This window comes from Blennius ocellaris, assembly GCF_963422515.1.
Source record: "Blennius ocellaris genome assembly, chromosome: 13".
In the NCBI taxonomy this organism is placed as follows: domain Eukaryota; kingdom Metazoa; phylum Chordata; class Actinopteri; order Blenniiformes; family Blenniidae; genus Blennius; species Blennius ocellaris.
In genome coordinates, this window is record NC_137662.1 from 13120186 (window position 1) to 13147324 (window position 27139).

General features: G+C 38.8%; 1 protein-coding gene across 1 annotated transcript in view; it reads right to left on the bottom strand.

Moving 5' to 3' along the window:
• The window catches only part of eys (eyes shut homolog), a gene marked incomplete at both ends in the record, with an annotated part of 166040 nt that overhangs the window by 57078 nt on the left and 81823 nt on the right, over positions 1 to 27139 (bottom strand). The window contains 12 exons of the mRNA XM_080507410.1: positions 708 to 884; positions 9826 to 10073; positions 10453 to 10565; positions 10687 to 10834; positions 13371 to 13462; positions 13623 to 13813; positions 18340 to 18553; positions 19620 to 19744; positions 20324 to 20448; positions 25096 to 25295; positions 25690 to 25768; positions 26111 to 26282. Of these exons, the coding sequence (XP_080363536.1) occupies positions 708 to 884; positions 9826 to 10073; positions 10453 to 10565; positions 10687 to 10834; positions 13371 to 13462; positions 13623 to 13813; positions 18340 to 18553; positions 19620 to 19744; positions 20324 to 20448; positions 25096 to 25295; positions 25690 to 25768; positions 26111 to 26282 (1884 nt within the window). The remainder of the gene's footprint in view (positions 1 to 707; positions 885 to 9825; positions 10074 to 10452; positions 10566 to 10686; positions 10835 to 13370; positions 13463 to 13622; positions 13814 to 18339; positions 18554 to 19619; positions 19745 to 20323; positions 20449 to 25095; positions 25296 to 25689; positions 25769 to 26110; positions 26283 to 27139) is intronic.

The following is a 27139-nucleotide window of genomic DNA, read 5'->3' on the forward strand; positions in this document are numbered from 1 at the left end:
GGGTCACAGATGGGAGAATGATCATCAATCTGACATGAGCGCTGTGTTTGTGCCGTGTTGGACTGGGAGTAGGACAGGACTCAAAATGTGTTAATCCATGGTGCTCGGAAGTTGGCACAGGTAGAGCAAAGATAACGATTTCCCCCGTCTCTCATCTTTCTGTTCAGCTATAGAAACCAGCATCTGGCTGTGACATATGAAACAAATGCTTATAATCTCTGTAAGACACTGAACTAATGTAATTCTTTAAGAGTAATGCGTCTTGACACAGAAAAAGTTAAAACCAAAACCCTTAGTTTTTAACATCCACTCTAATGCCGACATTGCTTTGTTATTAAAATGATCAAACTGAAGTTTTAACAAAGTAAAACTGCCAGCTATAATCTTGAATTATGTAAAAATAATCCCTACATTTATGCACTCTGGAGAAGATCAATTTAGTCTTACATGGTCAAGCCTATATAAGTAGCTGCACTGTACATCTACAAGTAGAAGTAGACTATAGCTTAGTTTGAAGATAACGATAGTCTGAATAAAAAGATAACCTTTGCACAGCCATAAGGACATGCAAATAAAAAAAGGTGTGAACAGGCATTCATCCTAATGTAATATAAGGATTGAAATAGTTTCCTTCTCTCATCACGTTTTATTGCATTGGTTTTGTGTTGTAGAGCTTTGAACATTTACAGTAACAAGACTATACTCACTGTAGAGAATGGTGCCCTGTGTCCATCTTGTTTTTACTGTCAGAGAGAGAAAAACCGTGTGGTCCTTGACTGTAGCGGGTTGAATGCTGCTATCACCAGAAGGCTGGAGAAGAAATGCAAGAGGCTGCAGCTCCAAATAGGATGTGCCATCAAATGAGGGGATGTACACTGTGGAATCTAAAAGAGAGAATTAGAGAGTGATTAAAATCAAATGAACTGGAAAAGAAAAATCATGTTCAGTGGAGAAACATTTTTTTGCAACCATGTATGAAAGTACGATAATATGAAACATAAAGATCAATCATGTAGCAATGCCAGGACAGTCGTCTGTTTGCAAACTGAGCAGCTAATACTTTCCGGTGTATGCCTCTGCAACAGCATTGGCCGGTCCTTGAGCAGAGTCAGCAGGGCACTTGTCAGAGCTACGTGCTAATGTGTCATTTCCCGCTGGATGACAAAGCGGTATGACTTTAAGGAAGGGTGGAGGAGGTACACGCTGAGGTCATCAACTCCACAAGCCCAGCGATGATCCACTGGCCTCCTACACTAAGGACGCTGCACACCTGGTGGATCACGAGCTGTTCAGGTGCATGACAGTCAATTCAAAATAGGCCAACACGGCCTCGGCTTAGGGGACTTCATAGTTCGACTCTCAAGAAAAACCGCAGTTTATTCTCAGCTGAGAAGTCATAATATGAAATATGTGTAGATCTGCAAAAACTAGATCTTCATGAACTTTTCTGTTATAGCAATGCCTCTTGGCAACAATTATCATGCAGTACAACTGGAAAGCTTCAATATTTCCCCTTTAAATGATGTAATGCAAGTAAGGAACATGCATTTGTGGGATGAGAGGCTGAGCTGCATATGTGGGTTGGATCCTTGACCCATGATCCAAGCATAACTGAAGCATTACTGACTTGTTTGCAGTGACATCAGCAACATTTACACTCGAAGCGCAACATGCGCATAAATGTTTTTCAGAGATGAGTCCATATTCAGGGTCAAAATCTGGAAAAGACACATATAATGTTTTGCTAGTTGTTGTGCCATAACATCTTTTGGTGAAGGCAGAGCCATGGTGCAAACTGGCATATCACTAACTGGAAATATGAGGCTCGCCATCATTGGAGGAATCTCTCAATGCGAAGAAATATCAAGCTTATATGCTGCTGCCAGTAGTAATTCCATCTCTCCACAGTCGAGGATGAAACTCTACAGTGACCAACACAGTCACTGCAGCTGAAAAGCAATAAATTCTAGTTGAAGATCAGGATGCCATCACACAGCAGTGTGCTGGAGACTCACCGTGCTGTTGTGATGCTGTATGGTTCTTAGACTGAGACTGTTTTTTGTTCAAGGAATCATTTCCATTGTGCCAAGTTTATATATTTGTAATGAAGAGGAAACATTTAAAGAGTGTTTTTTCTTTCTTTGACATTGTATAAAACCATTTTTTGTAGTCGAATTTGAGGACAGAGAAGAAAGAGACTACCAGGTAAAATAAATAGAAAACGTATGAGAATTTAATTAATTTCAATAGTGCAACTGAAAGTAATTTGCCTTTTTTAATGTTGTAAGCCTCTGATTTATAAAATGCTGCACCATTTCTATATACTGTATGTAACCCCCCCATATATCAATGTCATCCTGACTGAATATTCAAATCTGTTAATCAAAATGTTGCTATCAAGTAGAACTGAACACTATTGGTAATCTGGACTTTTTCCACATATTTTTCAAATTTTATTGGAGGTTTATCACTCTGTGGTTGCAAGCTCAAACTGAATATCTATTAAAAATACAGCAGTCAGCCCTGTTGTTTCAGGATATTACAACATGTAAAACTTCTGGTGGCTCATTTACAAGCATCTTCACAAAAACTGGGCAGGGTTAAAATGTCAACAGTGCTGTATTCACATGCCCTCCATTTTCTGTTCTTCAACTATTTACCCAAACAATAATACCAAATAACTAAATAGTTGCCGGAATCCTTTTTTTTTTTTTTACGAATTGCAGTTTGACTGCTTGTTACATGAGTCAGACAGTCCCGATGGACAGTTAATACTTTGTTAGTGAGTTTTTTTCATGGCAGCAGAGATAGATAACTGGATTCCTGGATATCAATCATTCTTGTCGACAGGGCATCCTGAATCTCGCCCTAACGAGCCAGAGAAAAAGGGGTCAAGAAAGTGAAAATATCAGTGAGGTGAATTGCAGGGATTGACAATAAGGACTGCTCAGTGGCCCAGGGACCCCGTAGGACATTGACTTGTTCCAGTTTAATGATTAGTCACTCCATGAACACCCATGAAGGTTTTCTGTTCGTGTCAATTCTGTTAGTCCTAATCCTGTTTTCTTTGCCTGCACAGTACAACCGCTTAGCCATTTCTCTATTCTTGCTCTTTCCCTGACCAACACGAGTGCGCGGCGACTCTGAATTGTGCAGAGAATTATGTTGAGCATACACAATTGAGCTTCAGATTACAAAGAGAGCATAAAAATGGACTCTTTTTGTTGTCAAGGGAGTGGCTTTCTTGGGCTGAAATATGATAAATCAATCCTATAATATTCGTTGGCACATTCTGAGTGAGGCAGATTGAGCTGGCTCATTTTTAAAGGCACCAGCAATTACAGCAAACACACACTAGATGCCCACAGAAAGAGCTGGCAGCACCTCGCCCATGTGTTGGCAAAGCAGGAAAACAACAACCTCTCATCAGGTCCCATTAATGTCAAACACAAACACAGAAAAGCTCAGCACCTTTAAAACAGCCTTTTTTGTTTTCTGTTAGACTTTTATTTTGCCCGATTGTTATTTTCTCTGACACTATATACGGTCAGCCATCTCTCTGACTATATAAAATAGTGTCTGCTATAATCTAACAGTTATGGAAGTTTGCAATGAAGTACTGTTACTGTTACATTGCTTCATTTATACTCAATTACAAGTAAAAGTAGAAGTGAAAGAATAAGCACCTCTCAAATTCCTCTAAGACAAAAGAGACTTCGATACTTGTTTTTAACCAGCACTGCCTCTTGCAGCCAATTAATTAAATACATTTGTATACAATATTTACTCTTCACATCTCATCACTTCAAAGTATACAATAATGGGAAACACTATGGGAAATACATTTTGATATTTTTCCTGTAGTGGTATAAACGTGTTGGTTTCACAATAATGCACAGCAAATGTTTTGAGCATTAATTCACACTGTTTGTGTAATCTGGTTATGGAAATACAAAAATGTATTGCATAGGGGCAAATTGTACTTTGACCAAGAAGTTGAAATATAAATATTTATTGATATAGATACGATATAGATATAGATCAAAGGAACCAGAGAGTGGACACAAATGCTCCCACTCTGTCCCAGATCAAGTCTCATCCATTCCATAAGTACAAGTGAAATTGCATATTTGAATAAATACTTCAACAAAAAAGTTAATCAAAGTACCCCCCAACAAATAGTACTTAAATGCCCTTTATTCATGACAATTCAACTTTTGAGAATGTGAAATAGTCAGATTATATTAGGTCTTTTAAACTTGGCATTGTGAGCTATGGCACACATTAGTTATTAGAGTCATTAAAAACATTGTATTGTAGTTAATATGGTTGAATTGATTTCGCCTGTTTAACTGCAGGCAGTAATAAAGAACCAAACTCTCCTCAGAAATTAAGCTCACATTTTAAACCCCTTCAGCATTGTTACCTGGCATAGTGTTCTGTATTCCCAGAGGCAATTTGCTTTATAATTTGTGGATCACAAATACATGTATGAAGAAAACCAAAGCTGTATTTATTTGTTTGTATCCTGTTCTATTTAAAAATGTAATAGGTGTAACAATATGGTTGATTATTAGAAAAGTAACCTCACCACAATATATAGGAAGATAAAATAAGGGAGAGGCAAAAATCAGATGAGAAACAACATTTTGAAACAACTATTGTAAGACAATTGTGCTCTGAATGGGACAAGTTACAATGAAATGACTATGGATGAGGACAAAGGAGTGCACAATCTTATTTGGATTAATGCCTTGGTTAGGTAAAATTTGTTGAAATGACATAAATGGGACAAAATGGTGCTCCTGACTTTCATTTTATTATTCCTTTCTGGCTGACTTCCTATATCACAGCTTCAGATATACGAGGGCATAAGGACATAACTCAATGAGCCAAAGAAGGAGGTCATGATCAATACAGAAAAGCCTGAATAATTTCCTGCCTCAGTGGGTTTGTCTTTTATGCCTTCTTTCTTACCTGGCAGCAATTTACTCCATAACTAATTTCAGTGATCACTTTCCACTGAAAGCTTACATACTTGACAGAATGTCTTTGGCAAGGTCTACAACCTGCTGTGTCTTCTTTGAAGAGACAATTTATCATAGCTGGAGACTTTGATGCACCCAGCTGAATTGGTTTTTATCTTGACAAAGCCTGTCTTATGGTTGGCCCCCATGACATCCAATACTCACTCAACCACCAGGCACTGGCATGGATTGTGGGACACCCGACCGGGCGGTGCAACAGACGTTAAAAGATAGTCATTTAAAAAAAGAATTCAAAAGTATACGCAGTCAGAACGACACAATGAACATAATCCAACGACTGCGTGAGAGATGTTAGACATGATTTCTGACTGCTTTCATGCACTGAAAAGACAACAAAAACATTTTATGATTGTGCTGATTTAATGGACATTGCAATATGTTTACATGTGTTGTCGGTCTACGTGCAACTCAACCCTGGAAGTTATGCATACATGTTGCAATACATGTGACAGTATGACCCTAGAATTTGGCCCCTGTCATACGTTTGAACCACGGCCATATCGTTGCCATAATAAAGACGTAAACTATGTTATTCACGTCATCTGTCATTGGTTCTAATGTTACAGCTGATCAGTTGTTCTGAGTACAGTTTGGTTCATTTGCGATTGAGATCAAGTGATTTCTGCTGTTATAAATGTCCCTCAAAAAGTGCATCCCTGTCAGTGTATGCACCAAAAATGTGCTAAAGTTGCATCAGCATGAAAGAAATGAACATAGGCTGCACAGACAAGTGCAAGTCACATTTCCTTCAGGTACAATATGTGCTGTGTGACATGTCAGCGTTTCATCTAGGGCACAAACAAGTCCACATCATTAGTCACTGGCTAGTATGATGTATCTATAATTAACAGAGAGCAGGGGCGAGCAGGGGCTCTACTCTTCTCTTGTGGCTATTACTTAATTCAAAGAGATGTGAGGACAAGGTTGTCACCCAGCAAAGTTGCAGGAGCAATACACACTGGCAAGGCAGTCAGCATGAAAACAGCCCCTGGACTCTGTCTGCAGGCTAAAAACTGGAGTTGCAAAGCACATCAGTACGAGAGAGCTCACATGAGACTGCACTCTGTTAAACCTGCGAGAGTGGACTTTTGAAGAGGAGCAATTCCTCAAAGTCAGCAGAAACGACACTAAAAGGCCACTGCTGGTATTTAAAGGAAAAGTTTATGGGAAGGAGAAATAAGCAGGAAGTTATTTTATGACCCTGGTAGAAAATATGTGATGCATATCACAATATTTTGAGAATATATTATAGCATCAGACTGAACATGGGCTTTATCCTGCAGGTAATACAGTGGATGCCTCACTCCACATATTTTGGCACGATGCCTTATGCCGACTCACGTGATGTAATGGAGGCAGTGCTTAGCACTATTGTCTCACAGTGATAATTTATCAAGTTCCAGTACGAGCTGGGCCTTTCTGTGCTGAATTTTCATGTCCATGGGAAGTTGAGGTTTATTACTGAGTTTAAAATTACCCATAAGTGTAGATAAGAGTGTGTGATGGACCTTTAACCTCGTTCATAATCAGCTGGGAAATGCTTAATGCCTCTCAGTTGGATAAAGTGTTCTAGAAAATGGATAGCTGAACAGTAATGCACAAACACTGAAAGAAAAGGAGGATAATTTACAGTGATGTTGTGCTTGAATTTACTTACAATATGTGTTCACTTTTTATGGTGTGGTTAAGTTTTTAGAGATCCTAAAGGTGCATTAAGATGAGAGAAAAATGGATCTTAATCTTAATTCATGGATCTCGCTCGTGTTTTAGACACTGGCCAGAGCATCTTGAATAACTGGCCTAAAAAAGCAGCATTTCTGTCATAAAAGCAGAGGGGGGTACTGCTTTCCTCGATGTAACCGTCTCGCATGGGAATAACAAATGAGAGAGAAGTCTTAAAAATAGCACAGTTTTTGTTACAGTGCCTGGAGAGACAAATAACATTTCAGCAGATTACTTAAACACCTGTAAATTAGCATTTTTAGAGCACATGGCAGACGTGTCAGATCAGGGTGCCAGGTGCATGCAGGCTGCTCAACTCATGTTAATGACTGTTAACATTAGCAGTAAGCAACACTCTGTCAGGATTTCCATGTGTTCAGCAAATACAAGGTTATGCCTATCAGCCTGCATCATGTTCAAAGGTTGTAAAGGTGAAGATAAGGTTGATTAACAATGCTAAAACTCTTCATTGTTAATATGAATCCCCCTTAAAGACTGAGTAAGCATTATTCAATAGAAGTTATTTATTAAAAAAATCACACCAGGCATGACTTACTGAAATAGAAAACTCATCATATTTTAGTATGTATGGTATATTGCAAACAAAGTTTGGTTTTTGCAAACAAAGTTTGCAATATATATATATATATATATATATATATTTGTATATTGCAAACAAAGTTTGCCACACATTTTTTTTTTTTTATATTTTAAGATAAGATTGTTGAAGCAAAAGGGTCAAAAACTTTGCTTTTCATGCTTGTAAAGGAAATCCTCTGAAGTACCACTTCTTTTAATTAGCACAACTATTTTTCTTTGATTCATGCTGAAGTGACCAAATACGGTCACTGCATAAAGGAGGGTGAAGGAACATCTCTTGTATTTTTCAGAAAGAGAAATTTGTTTTACTCCAGAGAGCAAGAAGTATGAAAGCATTGCTGTTACATGAAATGTATTTTCATATTGTGAGATTTTTGCTTTCCCATTAAACCCGTTTTTTCTTGTTATAGGTTCACTGTTTTCTCTTCCTAATTGACACTACCTGTAGAGTATTTAAAGAATGTACAATTTCTGGCTTCTCATTTCTGCTCCACAATTGTGTTTTTTGAAAGTTTATTTAAATTAATTAAATCTTTTTTCTGACATTTAATACGTTTTTTGAAGATAATTACATTTATATTAGCTATGTTGTAGGGGAAACTAAATGAAAACTAAACTACACTATTCTTAGTAACTTTTGCTGAGATACGGTCACAAACTCTTCAGGTAATTTCGCCTTACAGATCTCATATGTTGCCTCAAAAGCTGTCAGATGCCCAGAAACATTTTACGCTTCAATAAATGAATCACATAAAACTAATTCTTAGATGTATGCGTTATTGTGTTTATCCTTACACACTTGCAAATTAGTGTAACTTAAACTATCAGGCTTGTTGCACTGATTGATTTTAAAATACAATTTTATCAACCTTCAAAATTCATAACACATGTGGTTTTGATCAAAATTAATCAGAATTTTCCACAATCATGATTAAAAAAAAGACAACAACATTAAAATAATCCACCTGAATTCAGTAGCAGGTGCTAAGCTTTATGGAATAAAAGCATTTCCGTCACTAATCCAAATACAGAATACTGTATTAAGTGACCCTAACTCCAACTTTTCTTCAATAACCGTGTATATTGGCCTAACCTGAGTGGAGTCAACGGTACCATTGAAATCCTAACTTTTGTAGTTTGGCCTAATACAATCTGTAATAGCCGTCAGATTTAATTTTCAATCCATTCTTCATTCATATTCTGTTGTGGAATATATAGTGTTCAAGGAAATGCATTCTGTTAAAACTTCTACAGAGGCAATCAATTCAAAACACTATATCATCAACGCTTCATCAAATTAAGCACTGATCAACTGCTTTTTCAAATAAATAATGCAAATTTTTCCCTGTAAAAATGCATGAATGCATGACGACTGCGCTTTGTGAAGCAGTATTTCGAAAGTGGGTCAAAATAGCTCCACCACTTAAGTGTCTATTCAGAGACCTTTCCAGTCGGATTTGAATCAGACTCCCTCACACTCAAGGTCATGGCTGTTTGCTCTGTACTATATCAAATCAAACTCTTTATTTTTTTAATTTTATTTTTGCCTTGGTCCACCAGGAGGAAGTGATGATGCATGATCAGTCCACGAATACGGCACATTGTGACAGGACACAGGTCAGATCCTTGGATACTTCAGTATCAGTCGTGCAATTATCCATTAATGTGTCTAACGTATGCTAGCAGTACCCTTTTAATCTGTGTTGAGGGTTTAATCATATACTGCATCTACAGTGCAATGCAATGAACCAAATCACAGAATCTGAAATGTGTCTCAGTTATGAGCGGCTTGCCCCTTGTTATCACGCACGCAAGCAATTATTCCCACGTTCTACTGTCGCTGCTGCTCCAAGTGACAGAGGCCGACTACAATGGTACGACACAAGATCCTGTTTTCAACACTGACAGAAACATCATGTTTGGCAACAAAGGTAAAAAGGGATATCGGAAACTACATCAACAGCACTGTGACAAAGTCTGCAAAGGAGAAAGTCCTTAGTATGTGTGTCTAGTACTGCCATCTCCTCAGTATTAGAGTCTTAGTGGCAGCCACAAAATAAATATTTTTGGTTGGAACAAGGGTGAGAGCTTCAGCTGAATGTTGAGCAAGCGCTGCAAGGTCGTCTTCCCAGTCGCATTGAGTGTTGGAGGTGAGCGTGGACACACGGCAATGGTTCAAGCTGCTTATACAGGTCTTTCATTTCATTAATCATACACTGAATAATTCACATCACTCAAAATTCTTAATGCAGCCGACTCTATTCTCCCTCATAGTGAAACCTATTAGCCAAAGAGGCTCAGCGAGTATTAACCGACGTAATTTGTTGGCTCGCTCTTGACGATACCGCCGTGTAGGTCACAACCCAGTGTGTTTTTATACTTCACATCACGCGTGTGTGTGATTTATATATCATGGATAAAACACTGAGCTGAATGCAGAAATCTTCAAGCCTACCTTTCTCGCAAAAGGTTCCAGTAAAGTGAATTGGACAGTGACAGGAAAGGAAAGCGGCACCCGGCTGCAGATGACACGTTCCTCCGTTACGGCAAATGCCGTCACTGCAAAACTGAGGTTCATGCAGAGGGTGTTGTGGTTTTTGTGCAGGAGCTGCCACTGTTGTTGTGTTCACGGTGCCAGAGGAAGTTGATTGACTTGTCAAACTTGAGAAACTTGCAGAGGCCTCTGTGGCATACATAGTATATCTGCAAGACAGAAAAGTTTGAGTAGTTCGAGTTGGCAATAATCCAATTGTGTATTAAGATGGTGTGCTTTTAAAGCTAAGGATAGAGTTGAAGTGAGTTTATCTTTTCATTGAGATGTAAATATACAGTAGAGTCATTTACCAAGTAGACATATTTTTGACTACAATCCCAGGAAGTAAAAACGACCCTTACGACTTTCCTCATTGAATATATGATCCTCATTGAATATATACAGAAAATAATAATTTATTATGTCCGATTCCATGTGCATGTGCCAAGGAATGTGGGAAACCCCATTTAAAAAAAATCAACAACAAAAAATGCCAGGTGAAAAATAACAATTAAAAGGTTGGTGATTATTTTGGGATTCAGTCTCTACCTGCATCGATCAATGTTGCTGCCGGCAATAGCATCAGATGTGTAGAAGCTCCTCAGTTCGTTCATTTCAATTACTTCTATGCAGCCAGTGTAGTTGTCGAATGGCTTTGCTCTCTTCAGGAGAAAATAAATGCAGAGATGTAATCCATTATTATATTATGTGAGATACATAAAAGTGCTTAAACTTTCCGAACGCCGTTACTTCAGAAAAGAAAGCAGAACAACCAGATCTCACCTGATTTGGAAGATACTGCTGCGGCAAACCACCTGTGAAAACGTGGTTAGTTCTTTGAATGGTATGTCCCAGCCAGTAATTACTTGTACTTTTGATTTTCCCATAACCAGAGAGAGTCAGCTCTGCTTCACAAGGGGTGAGATGTTGTCTATCAGAAGAGTACAAAAATAAAACATTATTGTATAAGAACAAGTACAAGAACTTGTAGTGTAAGCTATAATTTCTCTGAGGAAAGGTACTCCCCCCCCCCCCGCATATAGAATTTAAATTACTATTGCACAGAATAGGAATAGTTTATTTTTTGTGTGTTTATGTTTGTAGCCATACTACAAAAAAAGACCCCATGAAATTCACAAGTGTTGATAGCTGAAATATTATAGATTAATGGTCTGTGGTAAACATGTATAATTGAATTGTTGTTGTTTTGTAATCACAATACTTCAGTCTGTGGTGATAGCGTTGATCCCCGATTTGTTTTCTCCAGTTGTCTTATGAGTCTCCTCACAACTATTACGGACCGACCCCACAGCCATTCATGGATTTCAAAAACCAATTCTCCACTCTGAAACAACAGGGGAGTGCAGATAATTACCTAAGTGCAGATTCTGGACTAACAGTCTGCAGCTCGAGGGTACTCAGACCGCAGATGCTCGGTCCCCTCGCCAGTGTCTCCTGACACCCCTTGTTCCCTGAGTGAAAGTTAGGAGGTCCGTGAAGCAATCTAGTCTGATTTGTTAAGCCTGTGCTTTGCAGGCTGTTGCATATGCCTGCTAAACACTCGGGGCACTAACTCCGAGCTGCATAAGTCCTTCCTCTAGAGCCAGCGTGGAGAAGCGGTTAATTTAGAAGCAGTCTGCCAGAGCGGCCTGGCCCTCATCCAGAGGGCACTGTGCTCACTGTCCTTGAGAAGTCAGCCCCGCTGGGTTTCTGTTTAACATATTGAAAAGCGTCTTTGACGGGAAGATATATTAAAAGTCTATAATGAGTTAGGCGGTGACGTTGAGGATGGCCGTGGTGTTGTAGCTCTGGGTCAAATCAGACAAAGATGGACGTACTCAGCCGTCAGACAATTACAAAGAATTTGCTTTGTGACACCAGAAACCATTTTTCCATAGTCCCAGCCCTGGAGTTATGACAGCTCTCTTTCTTGCAACGTCTCAAGGGGTCGGTAACAGAACATTATGATTGATTCACACTGCTGTTGTATTTTTCTCCCCATAAAAAAAACAAAAAAAACAGGGGTGGAGCGATAGTGCCCCTTAAACCCGATTGGCCTCTGGGAAATTTAGGGCAGCGCAGCGGTGAAAGCATGAGGCAAAACATCCCTCTCATTAGGACACCTCTTGGTCGGGGTACATTTAATATCACTTAAATAATTGAAAGAAATCATACCCCTCACTGTATTTTAACCACATTTGCCACTGGACTAAATTGATTTATTAAGATTTTATGGCTGTAGGATTATCCAAAAATATACAACAACTGTCTTTTTTGCCTAGTTTAGTTTAGTATCTGTATATTTATGTATATGTATATTTCTGGTTGCTTGGCGGAGCTCATGTTACAAATGTGTGAAATTCTGTTGAATGTACAGACAAAGTCCCGAGGGCCACCGTCATAACTAATGTACGAGTGCAAAGCTCAATTTCTCTGCTTTATGGTAGTTTCGTATTTTCTCAATATCATGAATGGTCAGGAGTCATGATTTCTGAAAAGTTGGTGAATCTTGCCAGTGGCGACAAGGTTTTGGATTGACCTACAAAAATGATAATACCAAAACCACAAGAAAATGTGAATATACCAGTGTTAAAAAGTCTCCTAGTTCTCTCCTGAGAGGCTAATTATTCAGATTCAATATGAATTCAACATTAGTTGCTTTGTTTCAGCTTCCAACCTACATATAATAAACTGCGGCTCTTGAAAAGTAACCACGATCCTCCTCATGTCAGAAAATAATGGAGAGGCCTGCCAACAACAGTGCACATGGGCTTAGGGACAATATAACTAAAGGGGCCATAGCCTCACTTTAAATCATTTAAACATTGATTTTGTGCTCAGCTCCCGCTTGTTAATCTTTTCGTAATGAAAAACTGCAAATGAAGACTTTAGAACAGCCAATAAAACATGGCCAGTGATCACTAATGCATTTTAATAGGCACATTCTGACATTTGTTTTACTTCTTTAAAATGTAAGCCCATTTACTTGTTGTAATAAAAACTACATTTTAAATCTGGAGATTCCTGCCAATTATATATCTTCCACTTGTGTATTAGCTACAAACTTTACATTTAAAAAAAAGCCACACTCAAAATAATAGCGATAACTCAGGATCAAGCAAATACCACCTGAGGTGCCAACACTGTTTGCACCAAATTTGTATATTACCAAGATCTAAGTAGCTCATCATTGTAAAAGTGCCTATTTTCTCAACATCAAATCTATTTCTGCCTGAAGCAGAAACATATCACACTGCATCAGGTTCGATCTCTATTAAAATCCATCCTGTAAATTAAAAGCTACAAAATGAAACTATAACTTTTCACATCTGTTAAAAAAGTAATTGACTCACATGGCAGGAGAAAATTATTTTCCTAGGAGTAATCTGTTTATTAACTGACCCCAGAACATATCTGAACATTCACACTCACATTCAGAAGGTTTAATTACTACAGAAGATACATACCTGACATTTACGATGTGAACCGAGCCATCGTCAACACGAGTTAATGTACTCATCCGTGTAACCTCTTCCTCTTCATTACAGCAAAAAGCATACTGAAACATTTGAGAGGGAGTGTCAAGATGTGTTTGATGCCACAGCTTTATTAGCCATTAACTTTGACTTTCAAGGGCAACCATGAGAAAAACTGCAGCACAGCGGTGACAAAAAAAAAAAAGATAATCAAATGTAGAACTTGCTGACGTGTATTTTTACCCGCAAGACACCATCCGAGATGAAGAGTTTCATGAAAAAGAAATCCCCATTCGCCGGCCCTTGGTCCACATATAGCAGGAGTCCTTGAGATGCTGTGGTTTGAAATCTCACTGTGATGTTGTTCAGCACACTGAGGTCAAGACCACCAAACTCCAGGTATGAATCCCCCAAATAATGAATGAAACTCCAGTCTAGGAAATAAAAATACACACAGACAGCTGACATGGAGAGGAAAAAGTAAACAAAAGGGAAACAGACTGGGGTTTTTGCATTTTCTTGGTAAAATCCGCCATGATTTGGTATTGATCCCTGAAAGACACATTTCATTTGCTTCCCTATAGAGGAGAGCAGGTCAGTGCATGAGGCTACAGAGCAGCGCCCTTAGAATTGATCAAGACACAAGAGTTTGGCTAAGGACAACTCAGCAGGGCAGATGCCATTTTCTATGCATGCTTGAAAACAGACTTCCTGGTTTTTGTTACAGCTGAAAACAGAACTGTCTGTACCTACAGAAAATTCAGCCGTGCACTGTACTTATCCAATCATTTTGGAGACACTGATGGAATACAGCTGAAAGAGATAAGCGCAGTAAGCGCAGGCAGTTAAAATGAATAATTATCTTCAAAGCAAATGAAAAATCTTTAAAGGTACTCTTGGTATCATCATGGTTTCTTCTTGGCTCACTGTACAGGCATACTGTAAATACCCTTATTTGCCAAAAAGCTATGAAGCATGCAAATGGCACTATATTAGGCGAGAGAGGAGTCGTGGCTGAAATGAGCATGCAACTTTATTACATGCCTCATTTTATATTGGAATAACTTGGCTTATATTATGCATGAGAATGGGCAATTATGGGGCATTTCAGCAAAAGTCCCCCTGCCCACGAGCTTATTGGGGGTAGTGACGCAGACAAACTTAAAAGACTGACTCCAACGGGAAATTGCAGGCAAGCATTAGGGATGCTCATGCTCAATATACTTCTCATTTGAAGGAAGCAGTACAATTTGTTGGCGAAAAGTCAAACGGGAGAGCTTGTTAAAATGAAACGCATTCCTGGATGCACCTCTCTCATGCTCTGTCCGTTCTGATCCAGGAATAAAAAATACAAAAAAACCATTACACTAGAGAAATCAGCAACGCGCCTTTATAGTTGTTGCTGCAATGATTAATCGAGCAGCTGCAAGTGAGACCTTTATCAATATTTGTTAGACGTTAGTCCTATTAGGCCAGACCCCTTTTGATCTGACAGCGCGCCCCTTGGGGTGTTTGCCAAACAAGCTAACCTAAATACCCCCATTTTCCCCTGAGAGCAATATGACCAACACCCCGAGGAGAATCCCCATGATAGAAAAAAAGTGAGAATTATTAGGAACAGATACTGTGATCTGTGAATTAATGAGGATAAATGCATGCAGCAACAATGCTGTGCTGTCTATGCTTTGCTCCTTGACAATGGGGTTTGCCAATGCTGATGATGGAAAATTACCCCTCAGAGACAAAGCCATTCATTAATTTTAAAGCCTTGTTTAGTCTGATGCAGTCTTTGATGCAGTCTGAGGCTGGTGCCAGGAGGCAGTATCATGCCTCATTAGCAGTTAGCTTCACTCTCTCCTTCAAAGGTCTCTTGTTTTTACCACTACCTTACATTTTCATACCATATTTTTCATGCAAAAGCAACAACTACCAAGTCGAACGGGATGCAAATTTTAAATGTACACAATGGAAAGTATCTTATATTTTTCTACTTCATTCTATTATCCCGATGGCACCTCATGACTATTTCTTTATTTCAAAATTCACACCATTAACATAATGCTGAGGAAGGAGTTTGCCACTACTGTACTTTGTTCAAAAGCCTTTTTCTAATTTCTATATGAAAAAAGAGAGTCATCTCACTGGGAATATTCCCTGATATAAATCTTTTAGATCAACTATAATTAGTGCCAGTCCTGAAACATGACCATAAAGTAGGTGAATAAATGGATTCACGAGCCATATTTTATGTAAAGTCTAGAAGTAGAGCTGGATGCTCCAGAATGGCGTGACAGCACAAGATGTTTCGCTGGAAAAATAAATTTTGAGAAATGTGAACTTACAATCAATTAATAGGAGGCGCAAATTGGATGGTGAGATTTAATTGATATAGACTTAATGTCCCATTTATTTGAAAAAAAGCAAGGATGTAGGCCTGGTTTTGTCTCTGATTTATTGGGGAAGGTAATAGACTGACTGATTGAACTTGTCACAGTACAGAGATAAAATACTGCTGAGGACCATTCTTGGACCTTTGCAATTTCAGAGCCCTGAGGGAAGGCAAAAGGTCATTCTGCACTTACAAAATTGGCAGGAAAAATATATTTTAAGCAAGATATGAAATGTAAGAAGATGTACTTTAAAATTATGCCACAGCTGAGACACAAGGGGGAATCAACACCTAAATATAACATATTTTTCCTTTTTTTTTTTTTTATTTAAATGCAGCATCTAATTATATTTCTGTCAGCCGGTATTAAAAATAACTGATACAATTACTCTCCAGACTGCTCTGTCAGGTACTCTACAGGAGGCACAGAGGCCATAAACTGAAATGACAAATTTAGATGCTGCTTTTATTTCCCCTCTTGCAGAGTGTTTTTTTCCGTCATGAATATTCATAACTCTACATATTTTGTAGATGTCATTATGACTCACAGGCAATGTTGTGTCACTGAATATATCAGAATAGTTTAAGGCACGCTTATCAGGCGCTGTCATCTCAATTGCAAACAAAATTAAACAACTGAAAAAACAAACCGGAAAAAAAGAAAAAAAGAAAAGCAAACACGCGCCGGGTAAAATGAAGGTTAACGAGGTGACGGCCCTGAGACATGTTTGAAACTTCTTCCTCATCACGTTGATTTTGAGGAGCTTAGTAATTTCATTTTTGCTACACTTGGCAGCAGAAGATAACAGCTTCACCTGTGCGGTGCGGTGCCGTGGTGATCACTCCAGGAAAACTCAACCAAATCGTGGCTTAGCTGCGGTAAGCTTCCCTCTAACAGCAATGTCCTCTGCAGATCCCCATCAGCTCTCGCGCTGAAAGGCTACAGTGAAATACCGCGCTGCTCAACACTGCATGCACGCCAACAGAAGACATTTCCTTTTGAAAATCAAGGAGTTCTCTTCTGAACCGAATGCTGCTTTTGCATCAATATGGTGAGGGAAAAAAAATTGCTGAATATTTATGCTTGTTTGCTGAAAAGAAGAGGTCTCCTCCTGTCAGGGTACATCCCCCTTTCTGCATCTACATTCCCATAGAAGTGATACTGTACATTTCAAAGGTTGTGGAGCAGTCTTAGGTTTAAAGGAGCACTGTCTGAGTCTATTTCAAGCAGCACCAAGGGCACTGCATGTGTTTAGATGGTGACCTAGTTAGATAAACTCTTAAGTTACTGGGTCCTCTCACTTTAAAATTGATTTACTTTGATTTCACCCGTATATTTAGGAGACTAAAGCAATCTTCCTGTGTGTAGGTGCCTTTGCTTGTTTGTTTTTAATGAGTGTTTTTTGTTCTGAAGTAACTCTTGGTAAGCCAGTGCAATATGTGCCGGTTGAGGGGCTGGATCAGGTGCAGAGAAGAGGAGTCCATTATGTTCAGCCCCCGGTGAATTTCAGAGTGTCGCACTGAATTGGTTCAAGCTTGTCTGTGTTCAATAGGTCTGCTTTACAGATCTGTGAACAGTTTCAAAGGTGGACACATCTCATCTGTCAAAGAGTAACGGTCTGCCCTGTTTTCTGGATCCCTCCTTACGCACAGTTCCATATACACACTAACAAGTGTGTGTGTGTGTGTGTGTGTGTGTGTGTGTGTGTGTGTGTGTGCGTGCACACACACACACATTCACACACACACACACACACAATTTTTCTACTTTATATTGACTAAATTCCTCTAAAGTATTACGGCCTGTATGATTCTTCTTGTTACCTTTAATTCAATTTCATATTCTTGGACATCATCTGTGTGTGTCTATTATGTTTGCTGAAAGATTATTTGAATGTTTGGTCAATCATTTGTGAAGGACTTTGAAGGATGTCATTGACAGAATTGCTCCATATCAATAAAGATGGTTTGATTATTTGATTAATAGATCACTTAATCGCATACTTGCTATATATATATATATATATATATATATATACACGTACATACATGAGGCTCTCGATCACATCGATACCAATCAGTGATCCAACTTTTTGAACTCTTTGCTGATTTTATTTTATTGGCTGTTGTGTTGGATTACACTAGGAGTGCCAGCTCAGTGGAAAACTCAACAAAGTCAAAGCCAGCGATGCCATTGCATGAAAAAAGGTTTGGTAAGGACAAGGTAAGCAACAGTATATTATCATATTATTGTAACCCTCACATTTTCTAATTTCAAGAAATTAAAATCTAAGTTTACATGATTTGAAGGAAAAGTACAAATCTGCCTTCCATTAATGGATTTAATAGTCCTGTATATGTTAGCAAGGTATAATGATATGTTATTTTCATTTGAGGATTTAATCTGCTGTAGTAGTTTATAATCGTAATTGTTGACTGCATAATATGGGTTTAAAGATATTTCTCTTTAGGAAGTCAGTGAAGGTAGAGAGAAGAAAACAATTTACTCTGGAAACTTAAGTCACCTCCCATCACTACATGTACTTACAAGCAGCGCAGCGTGATCCGTACCTGTGGATCGCTCAGCTGTTGGTGTCGGTCCGAGTGTTGCCGTTAGCAGCCAGGGTGTGGAGCCACGAGTGATGTTCTTGACTACAGTCTCCAAGGGAACAGGATCCGTAACAGGAGGCAGGCAGCTGACCTTGTTGATGCCGTCTACACAGGAAAATGCTTCTGGACATGGATTCAGCAGGCAGTCATCATAGTTGTGCTCGCAGTTTCTCCCCTGTGTATGTAAAGTGGACAGCCTGGAGAAGTGTCGTGCAACCCCACATTGAGATGCTAAATGGTATTCAATGTTTACAGCTTTACACTGGTATTATGTAATAAAAACAAAGATTTTCAAACTTCACAGTTATGCAAGATTCAAACTTGTATACATTATTTTGATTTGATCCCAAACACTGAAGATAAAACTGCCTTTTCGATGTTAAATGTTGAACGTTTTCTTGTGCGACTTCCTGATTTGATGTAGCAAGAGTCACAAATAATAAAAAAAAATACATAATGAACAAATAATTAATGATTATAATGGGTTAGGAATGGAAGCTATGATTTAAATAAGTAAATGTTGAGTAATCCATGAAAAATTATATTTTTCATTTTGTAAAAGAATGGATTTTATTTTTTTCCTTGACCTTCCTTAAACTGTGTCTACATTCCACTCTAAGAGTAAAAACTGAACATTAATTTTAGAATTCACTCAATGAAATAGCTTTTTCAGTCATTTTTGAACCTTTGTTGGTGGTCGGTGTGGCACGCCCACACGCACCCAAACACAGTAACTATTGGTATTGTACCAGTGTGAATACAGCAGCTTGATTATTAACAATGGAGCAGATTATGGTTCAGATTCAGATCATGGTTCAAATAAAGTAACAAGCGTTTTTTAATGGCATATGAAGAAGAAAGTACAGATATTTGTGTTTAACTGTATGAAATTACAGTGAAAGATTGTCTGAAAAATTAAAACTGAAGTGAAGAACAAGTCTACTGCTCATGCTGGCAGAAACACTTTATTGATATATTGCAAACTTGCACCAGTCGTTTACTGGTCTTCACTTGTCTGATGCTGGTTTATCTTCTGCACCAACATAATCAGACTAGGAGGGACATTTTGCTGGTTGACTGAAAAAGTTATCATACATTTAACTGGTTCAAGTGATTAGTGCCAAGAACGCATTCAAGAGTTGTGTGGGTGCAGGAGGACAAAGGTTGATCTAAAAAACAAAAAAAACAAAAACAAAAACAGAGAATAAGAGAGACAAAAGAGATAAGGTGGAAAGCCTCACCACAAATCCAGGACGACAGAAACAGGTGTAGCCATAGCCTGGATCATTCTGAATGCATATCCCCTGGTTGCAGGGCTGGGGAAGGCACTCATTAATGTCATCCTCACAGTGAAGGCCTGTCCAACCTGCCAGGAACAAAAGCCCACAGAGTGCCGTGGTGAGCCCAGGCTCTCCCACTTCCAGCCTCTGAAGTGAATATCAATCAGATTCTCTTACATTGATTTGCCTCTTTTTGGGTTCACACACATACACAGACAAGAAAAGGCTTTCACTAAAGACCAAGATGCCACATACATTTTAATGAGCCGAGGCAGTAGCGTCTTTTTATCACTGTCTTTTTCGGTACTGTATGACTACGACATTTTCCCCTGAGAAAACCAGATGACTTTTCAATGGCTTTGAGGAACAGCAACTATGTAGGCATTATTGTAACCCTTAGTGGTGCTTTATATGGTTCCTTTCAATCCACTACGGTTGCACTATGAGTATTGAGATGGTTTGCATATAGTAAACTACTCCACCACGTCTGGGGCTAAAGAGAAGAATGAAGCTTCCTTGTTGACTTGATAAAATGTCTCGACATCTAAACTACAAAGATTGTCTCAAACAGATCACACAGATGGATTATAAGGGGGGGGGGGAAATGCTACAGTTACCTTATTTCAGGTAAACCAAGAAACTCACAGGATACCTGGGTGACTCACCTGACCTGCAGTGGCAGACGTAGCTATTAATAAGATCTTGGCAAACAGCCCCGTTGTGGCATGGAGCTGAGCAACATTCGTTAACATCCACTTCACAGAAATCCCCCATGAAACCTGGTGGACAGCTAAGAAAACACATCATACTTTAAAAACAGGGAGGCTGTCTCACCGTGCTGTCACTTCCTTCTTGCCGGTTTGACACATCGTTTCGGAGAAATGCTTCTTTTTGCTATTTCATATCAAAAACTGCAACCATTTTTATTTTCCTATTTCAAACTTTGCTTCTATCGACAGACAAATCTAATTACTTATTTTTATTTCTAAACAGACGGTTTAAAATCAGGCAATAAAACAAATTGGGAGTTTAATTAATCAGATAAAATGTTATTGATAACAAACAAAAAAAAAGCATGAAAATGCTGTAATTATCTTTTGATTAATTACCAAGACATTTTTTTTATCACACTATTATTTTTACATTTCTCTCATGAAGGTCTTCTAAACCAAAAAAAAAAAATATTGCTTTTATCTTCTTTGCCATTATTTGTCAGGTAAGAAGTGATGCTCAAAAAGTGTAGGAAATACTGTGCTGTGATTTCTAATCTTTGTAACAATCTGTTTGGTATCTGAAACCTCCTGGCCTCCCTCTCTGTCACTCCTCACTGCGCATTAGGGTGCATGTTTGCCTGGTAGTTTCTGTCTGGTACATACAGTTTACCTCCTGGTTGTGCGTCAGATTAAGACTTGACCTTGAGCGGGGGATCTGGGTTTGAATCCCAGTTGCAGCAGGACGAGCATCGAGCTGAATAGACTTTGTCATTCATGTTGATAACGGAGCCCTGGAAGTCCTACAATGGGTGATTTTGTGTAGGTGTGCAGGAAATCCTGCTGAGGTGAATTTTGTGCTGATGACTGCGAGTCTAATGTACCAGCCCTCACCAGTGGTGTCCCGGGGCCTATTGTCTCATAATCTGCCTATGCAGAGAGCCTGGACATTACAATGGAACAATAATGAAATGTAATTCCACTCATCATAGTAATAACCTGTAGCCTTAACAGATGCATTAACCAAAGAGGGGGGAAAAAAGAGAATTTTAATGGGAATAAATAGATTCCTATATGGCCAGTAGGCCTGTGTCAACACAAGTGCTGCACTCAAACTAAAGGCCTTGTTTGTTCATGTGCAATCACATAATATCAAGACGACCCTCTTTGTGCAAACTTCATTGCTGTTAATTTAGTTCATGCACAATAAATAGAAAAAAAAAGAAGCATAAGTTTAAATTAGCTGTCACTTTACAGATTTCATAATGTCTGAGTAAACAACTCAACATTCCATACAACACATAGAGGGACGGATTGATTGTTTGAGTGGGTGATTTACACAGGATACGCTTAATTTATTCCAAAGAGAGGGACAATTGAAGTCTGCATATGTAATACTATGCATGGTTTTAATATTTGTGAGGAGCTGGCATTTCTCAGATGGATAGATATTCTGATTATAACCCAATCAGCCTCCGTCTGCTGACCTGGACGAATCCCCCCCAAACACTCTGCATTTCAAACCCACCAAACACACTGACACCAACAGTAAAAAATACTGATGATTATGAAAATAATCTGAATATTCAGCTTCAGAGAAATGCTACTGAAATGTTGGTGTGTTTTGGGGGCTTACATTCCTTTACAGGGAATTTGACTTCAGAGGAAACCTCATGTCTGAAAGGCACCGTCCATTAAATCATGAATCGCTTCAACAACAAGACAGTGAGCAAGGGTTTCATGCATGCCCTCTTGGGTGACCACCATCACAGAGAAAATACAGGATTGACTGGACGATTTCCTCGACACAATCGATGTGTTCCACTTGTACCACTTTACACATAACATGCAGATAAAACAACAGTCTGGATTTCACGCGTAGCAGAGGTACTTTAGTAAAGACTACCGCATGGCTGAGTTTATATTTTATGCTTTAGGCCATTATTCAGTGTACTAGCCAGACCGTGCTCTCTTCATTCAAGTGGAACACAAAATATGTGGATGCACACAATACGCTTGACTCTTTGAAGTGAAGCCACAGTCTAAGATCAGAGGTAGAATGTGTGAGATAATACCCGTTTACTACAGAAATTAAAACGGTGTGATAACGTTTCACAGTGAATCAGTAAATCTGGGTCTCTGGTTTTCACTCAATAACGGCAGACAAGGAGAACGACTGCACACACGCACAGATACTGACAGACAAACACACTATTTTATGCACAAAGTTTAACAGGAATTATTTGAATAAACCGAGAATATTGTGATTATTTTTTTTTATCCTAATATTTTTTCATATTTAAAACTATGCATACTCCTAGAAAAAGAAGAGCGCACACAGCTGTAAATATAATTAAGCTCCACTCGAAGTACGAAGTCTCAATCAGACACTGACTCAATTATTAAGAGTTTTTCTTTTTGGTAATTCCATCAGAAATCTAAATAATGTGTCATTTTAAGCTATTAAACCATGACCACTCCTAATCCATTCATAAACTTAAATCCGTAAATACAAGCATCGTAACGCCTTAGAATAAATACGATTCCAAAATTGTAATTTCATATAAAATTAAATGTATATCCAGCAATATGATTCTGTGTTTGCAGAAACTGCATGCGATGCACATTTATCCTGCAGTTCAGCAGGACACAGGAGGACATTCTGTGTGTATGTAATACTTGTGCGCTCGAGTGCACATTTATTTGTGAATGCACAACATATATTGCCCTCTTTGCCGTACGCACACAAACAGGCTTTAAATGAAGGCAGCGTTGTGAAAAATGCAGTGCTGGAGATGCAGGCAGTTCAGTACGTCAATATATAACACTGCAAAGAGCTGCAACCTATTTGGAGTTGTGGTAATCATCGTCACATAAATCATGACACGGAGCATATAGGAGCACATCAGCACAAGGTTAGACAACGTAATTAACTGCAAGGCATCCGGGGAGCTGCTGTGTCAACTCGGCACACTCTTGCTACATACACCTTGTATTCAGATACACTTCATCACTCAGGGGCTAGCACGCCAGCAATTAAAAAGTAATGATTCACTTGCGATCATCGTGGAGGACTGCTGGTATACAGTATGAGTGCACAGATGTACTGCAGCACCTTTTTTGTCAGGTAAGATGTATTTTTAATGAGCAAAATTATGTACCGACAATGGCGATAATCAGTAGTTTGAAATATTAAATTTTAATCTAATACTACCAGATCACCAGTGATGCAGCAACCTGATGTTTAGTCAGCGTCATTCTCAATAGCGTTTCACTGTTTAATGACATGCACACTGCTATACACTTACATTGGGGGTGAACTTATAGAGGATTCATTTCTAAACTGCACGATTCGGCACTGATTACAATATTTAAAAATATTTAATTAGGAAACTGTCAATTGTAACACACTTTTATGTGCATTTTTATCCCAAATATATTATTAAAGGACATCATCAGTGGCTTCACCAGTTATGCTCAGTATTTATGTTACTGCTAGTTGTGTAGTACAGTTAGGGTTTTCAGTCATTAATCAAATCATTGTTACCCGGTCCAATTCACCCCCTACTCCACATCACCCCCAGTGTATCACCATACTGCCACGATCATATAAGTGACTTATTTATCACTTTGTGGCTCTAAGAAATAAAACATCTCTATCATTACTTTTTTTTTCTTATACGTAATTTGATGTATTGAACCCATTTTAAAGCCGACACAGATCCTGCATTTTGTTTGCATTTGTACGCTTGTGCAATCAACCAGCATGAGGCTGGCACGGTTGGTCAGCACCATAAAGCCAGTGATCACAAGTTAAAATTAGGTATTCTTTATAAAAAAAAACAACAACTCCTATATATATATTTTTTGGGGGGAGACAGTTGGATTTATGGAGGGATATTTGGCAACTTTCATCTGGGAGAGACGCATATTGTTGCTGCCCACTGTGGCATCCGCCCATAGGCTGACATCTCTCACATGATTCCACTGAGAAGTCATGTGGAAAAAAGCCTGAATTTACAGTGAAGGTTTTCAGCTTTCAGTTAGAGTTTTGTCTGAGATTTAAATGAGGCACTGGGAAATAACTTCTTAACCATCTTATTCATAGAAAACCTAAGAGCTGCTCAAGGACCGTCGAACTGTACTGCCGATTCCAAGACCGCTTCTATCACCATTAGGCTACCACTGTTGTTTTAAAAGTTTCTCGTGCAGATGATATATGTACATATGGAAACTTTTTAGCGCTTATTTAGCGCTCCCACGGTTCAAGAAACATGCATTTGAGGTTGATTGTTTCTGTGATATGTGCAGGGTGAACTCTGCCTTTACTCAGAGCAAGCTGGAATGCGCTCCAGCCTCCTGAGACCTTCAGTTGCATAAAGAGATATAAAAGATGATGGATGTTTCGAGCCGGTTAGCACGACATGCTAACGACTCCAGCTTAGACACACTGTCAAATATGTCTTTTAGTCCAGCCTCATGTAAACAATCACAGGGAGCTTGCCAGGCCCGTCATGTCGTGTTATCATTGTGAAGCTGTCAATTATCGTTGACTGGTGGTGTGGGGTAAATGGTGAGTTACCGTGTGGCCATGTTGGGTTTGATAGGAGTTGTGTGCAACACGTGACAATTCAACAGGACGTGTTGCTCCATTTACTTCAGGGTGATCCCATCCAACGACAATGTTTCAATCTCATTTTGTCATAATAATGAAAAGACAAGCTCACCTGCATGTAAAGTTTGATCCCTCACCATCAAGGCAGGTCGCTCCGTTGAAACACAATGAGACATTAAAGCTGGTGTCCTTGCATACATCTACATCGTTCTCACACATTTTTCCTGTGTAGCCGTCCTGACAGAAGCATGCGTATTTGTCAATCAGATCCACACACGAGCCTCCATTCAAACAAGGATTAGAAGCGCAATCCTGTAAATGATAAAGCCATGAACATATTTATTTTTTGAAACAATTAAACATACAAGTTTCACTGTGGAATGTATATGCTGCCCTGAAAAATAAAAAAACATGGCTTCAGACAAGTGCTGACAGAGAAGCCTTGTAAGCAACTTAATGTATTATCTCTGGAGTCCAGTGTAAAAGCTGCAGTTTGAATCAATTTGGCATTAGACTAAGCGATTTCTTTTAATCAGGTATTTGCACAATGCCTACATGATCCTGCGAGTTCAACTGTCTTATCTTGTAGGAAAGTCAATAGAGTTAATGGTACAAAAGGCCACAGACAGATACATAATCCTTCAGACTTTTTTGTTAAACCACCTATTTTATTTGTGTGTTTTTTAATAAATTTGGCTCAACTTACATCGATGTTTATTTCACATCTGCTGCCGGTCCATCCATGTTCACAAAGGCAGCTGTATGAAAATATTCCATCCTCACAGCTGAGAAAGCAACAACAGACAGTGTCAAGATTGATTCATCAAAATGATACTGCTGAAACGAATGAGAAGACATGTATTTTCACAGGGGGTTGTTTATGCAGAATAGTCCCAGAGAGAAAGAGAGGTTTTCTGAATGAGTAATTCACCTTTCGCTGAATTAATGACTATAATTTTGGCACCGCTGAGAAAACCTGTAAGTGCATCACATTAGTCCTTTACACGTGACACGTCAGTATGTCTTCTCTCACAGCGCCATTAAGACAGTGTAATTAAAAATAATTCCATGCCATCGCTGTACCATTTACTGTGTTTCTAACTTAAATGACAGAGAAAAATCCTTACGTCCCGTGAAGACAAGGTGCCGACACGCATTCATCAATGTTGGTCTCGCAGTGGAGCCCGACGAAACCAGTGGGACACAAGCAGTGGTATCGATTAGGAGCGTCAATACATCTTCCATTATTTTGGCATGGATTTGAAGCACACTCATCAATGTTAACTTCGCAGTGCAGTCCTGCGGACAAGAAGATGATTTTGAGAAGAAAAAAAAAATTAGATATTAACTACTTAATATGAAAAGAAAAACAAAACTAATGCTGCTCTTCAGAAATGAAACTGTCCACCAAACGAGCACCTGAAACACAACAGAGAGGTGGGTAGCTGCAGGGCAGTCAGGGATACGCACAATTGACTCTACATTTGGAGAGGTGCATTGATTCTTCTGTCAAGTCTGAGCTCAATTTTATTCTCTATCCTCCGCCAACCTTGTAAACAAAACAACAATGAGGACCTTTTTAAAGCCAAATTTTGATAATGCTGAAACATCACTCTGTGCACTGCTCAGGCGTTACTGTACATGTTTTGGGCCGGTCAATGCAGTTGACATTTTGTGCTTCGTTCGACCAAGAGGGTGTAAACTACCAAAGCTAAGTTTCCTGCATTATGAAAATAAACAACAGGAATGTGGTCTTTCAGTCTATAACACACTCTGACAGTAACCACACTCACAAGCTCCTCTGAGGCAATAAAATGATAATGTGTGAATGTTTATATCAAACTCCATAAACCAAAAGCTTCATTCATAATTTCTTCCTTTGTTGTCTATAATGAGCTACAATATTTATTTACATCCACTGACCATATATGACACGAGTATATAAACTATGCACAAAAAGAAAGCAAATTGGTGTCATATTATTTATTTAATACTATGATGTTTCCAGGCAATAGATCTTACACCATTGAGAAGTATGTTCTTTTTCTTTTTAAATGGTGCATTTGTGGCATGAGCAGCAGAGGGAAGTATTTGTGTTGTGCCTCAGCAAGATATTCCAAATCCTCTCTTCTAAAGTTGGAACAGCTGGTTTGCAT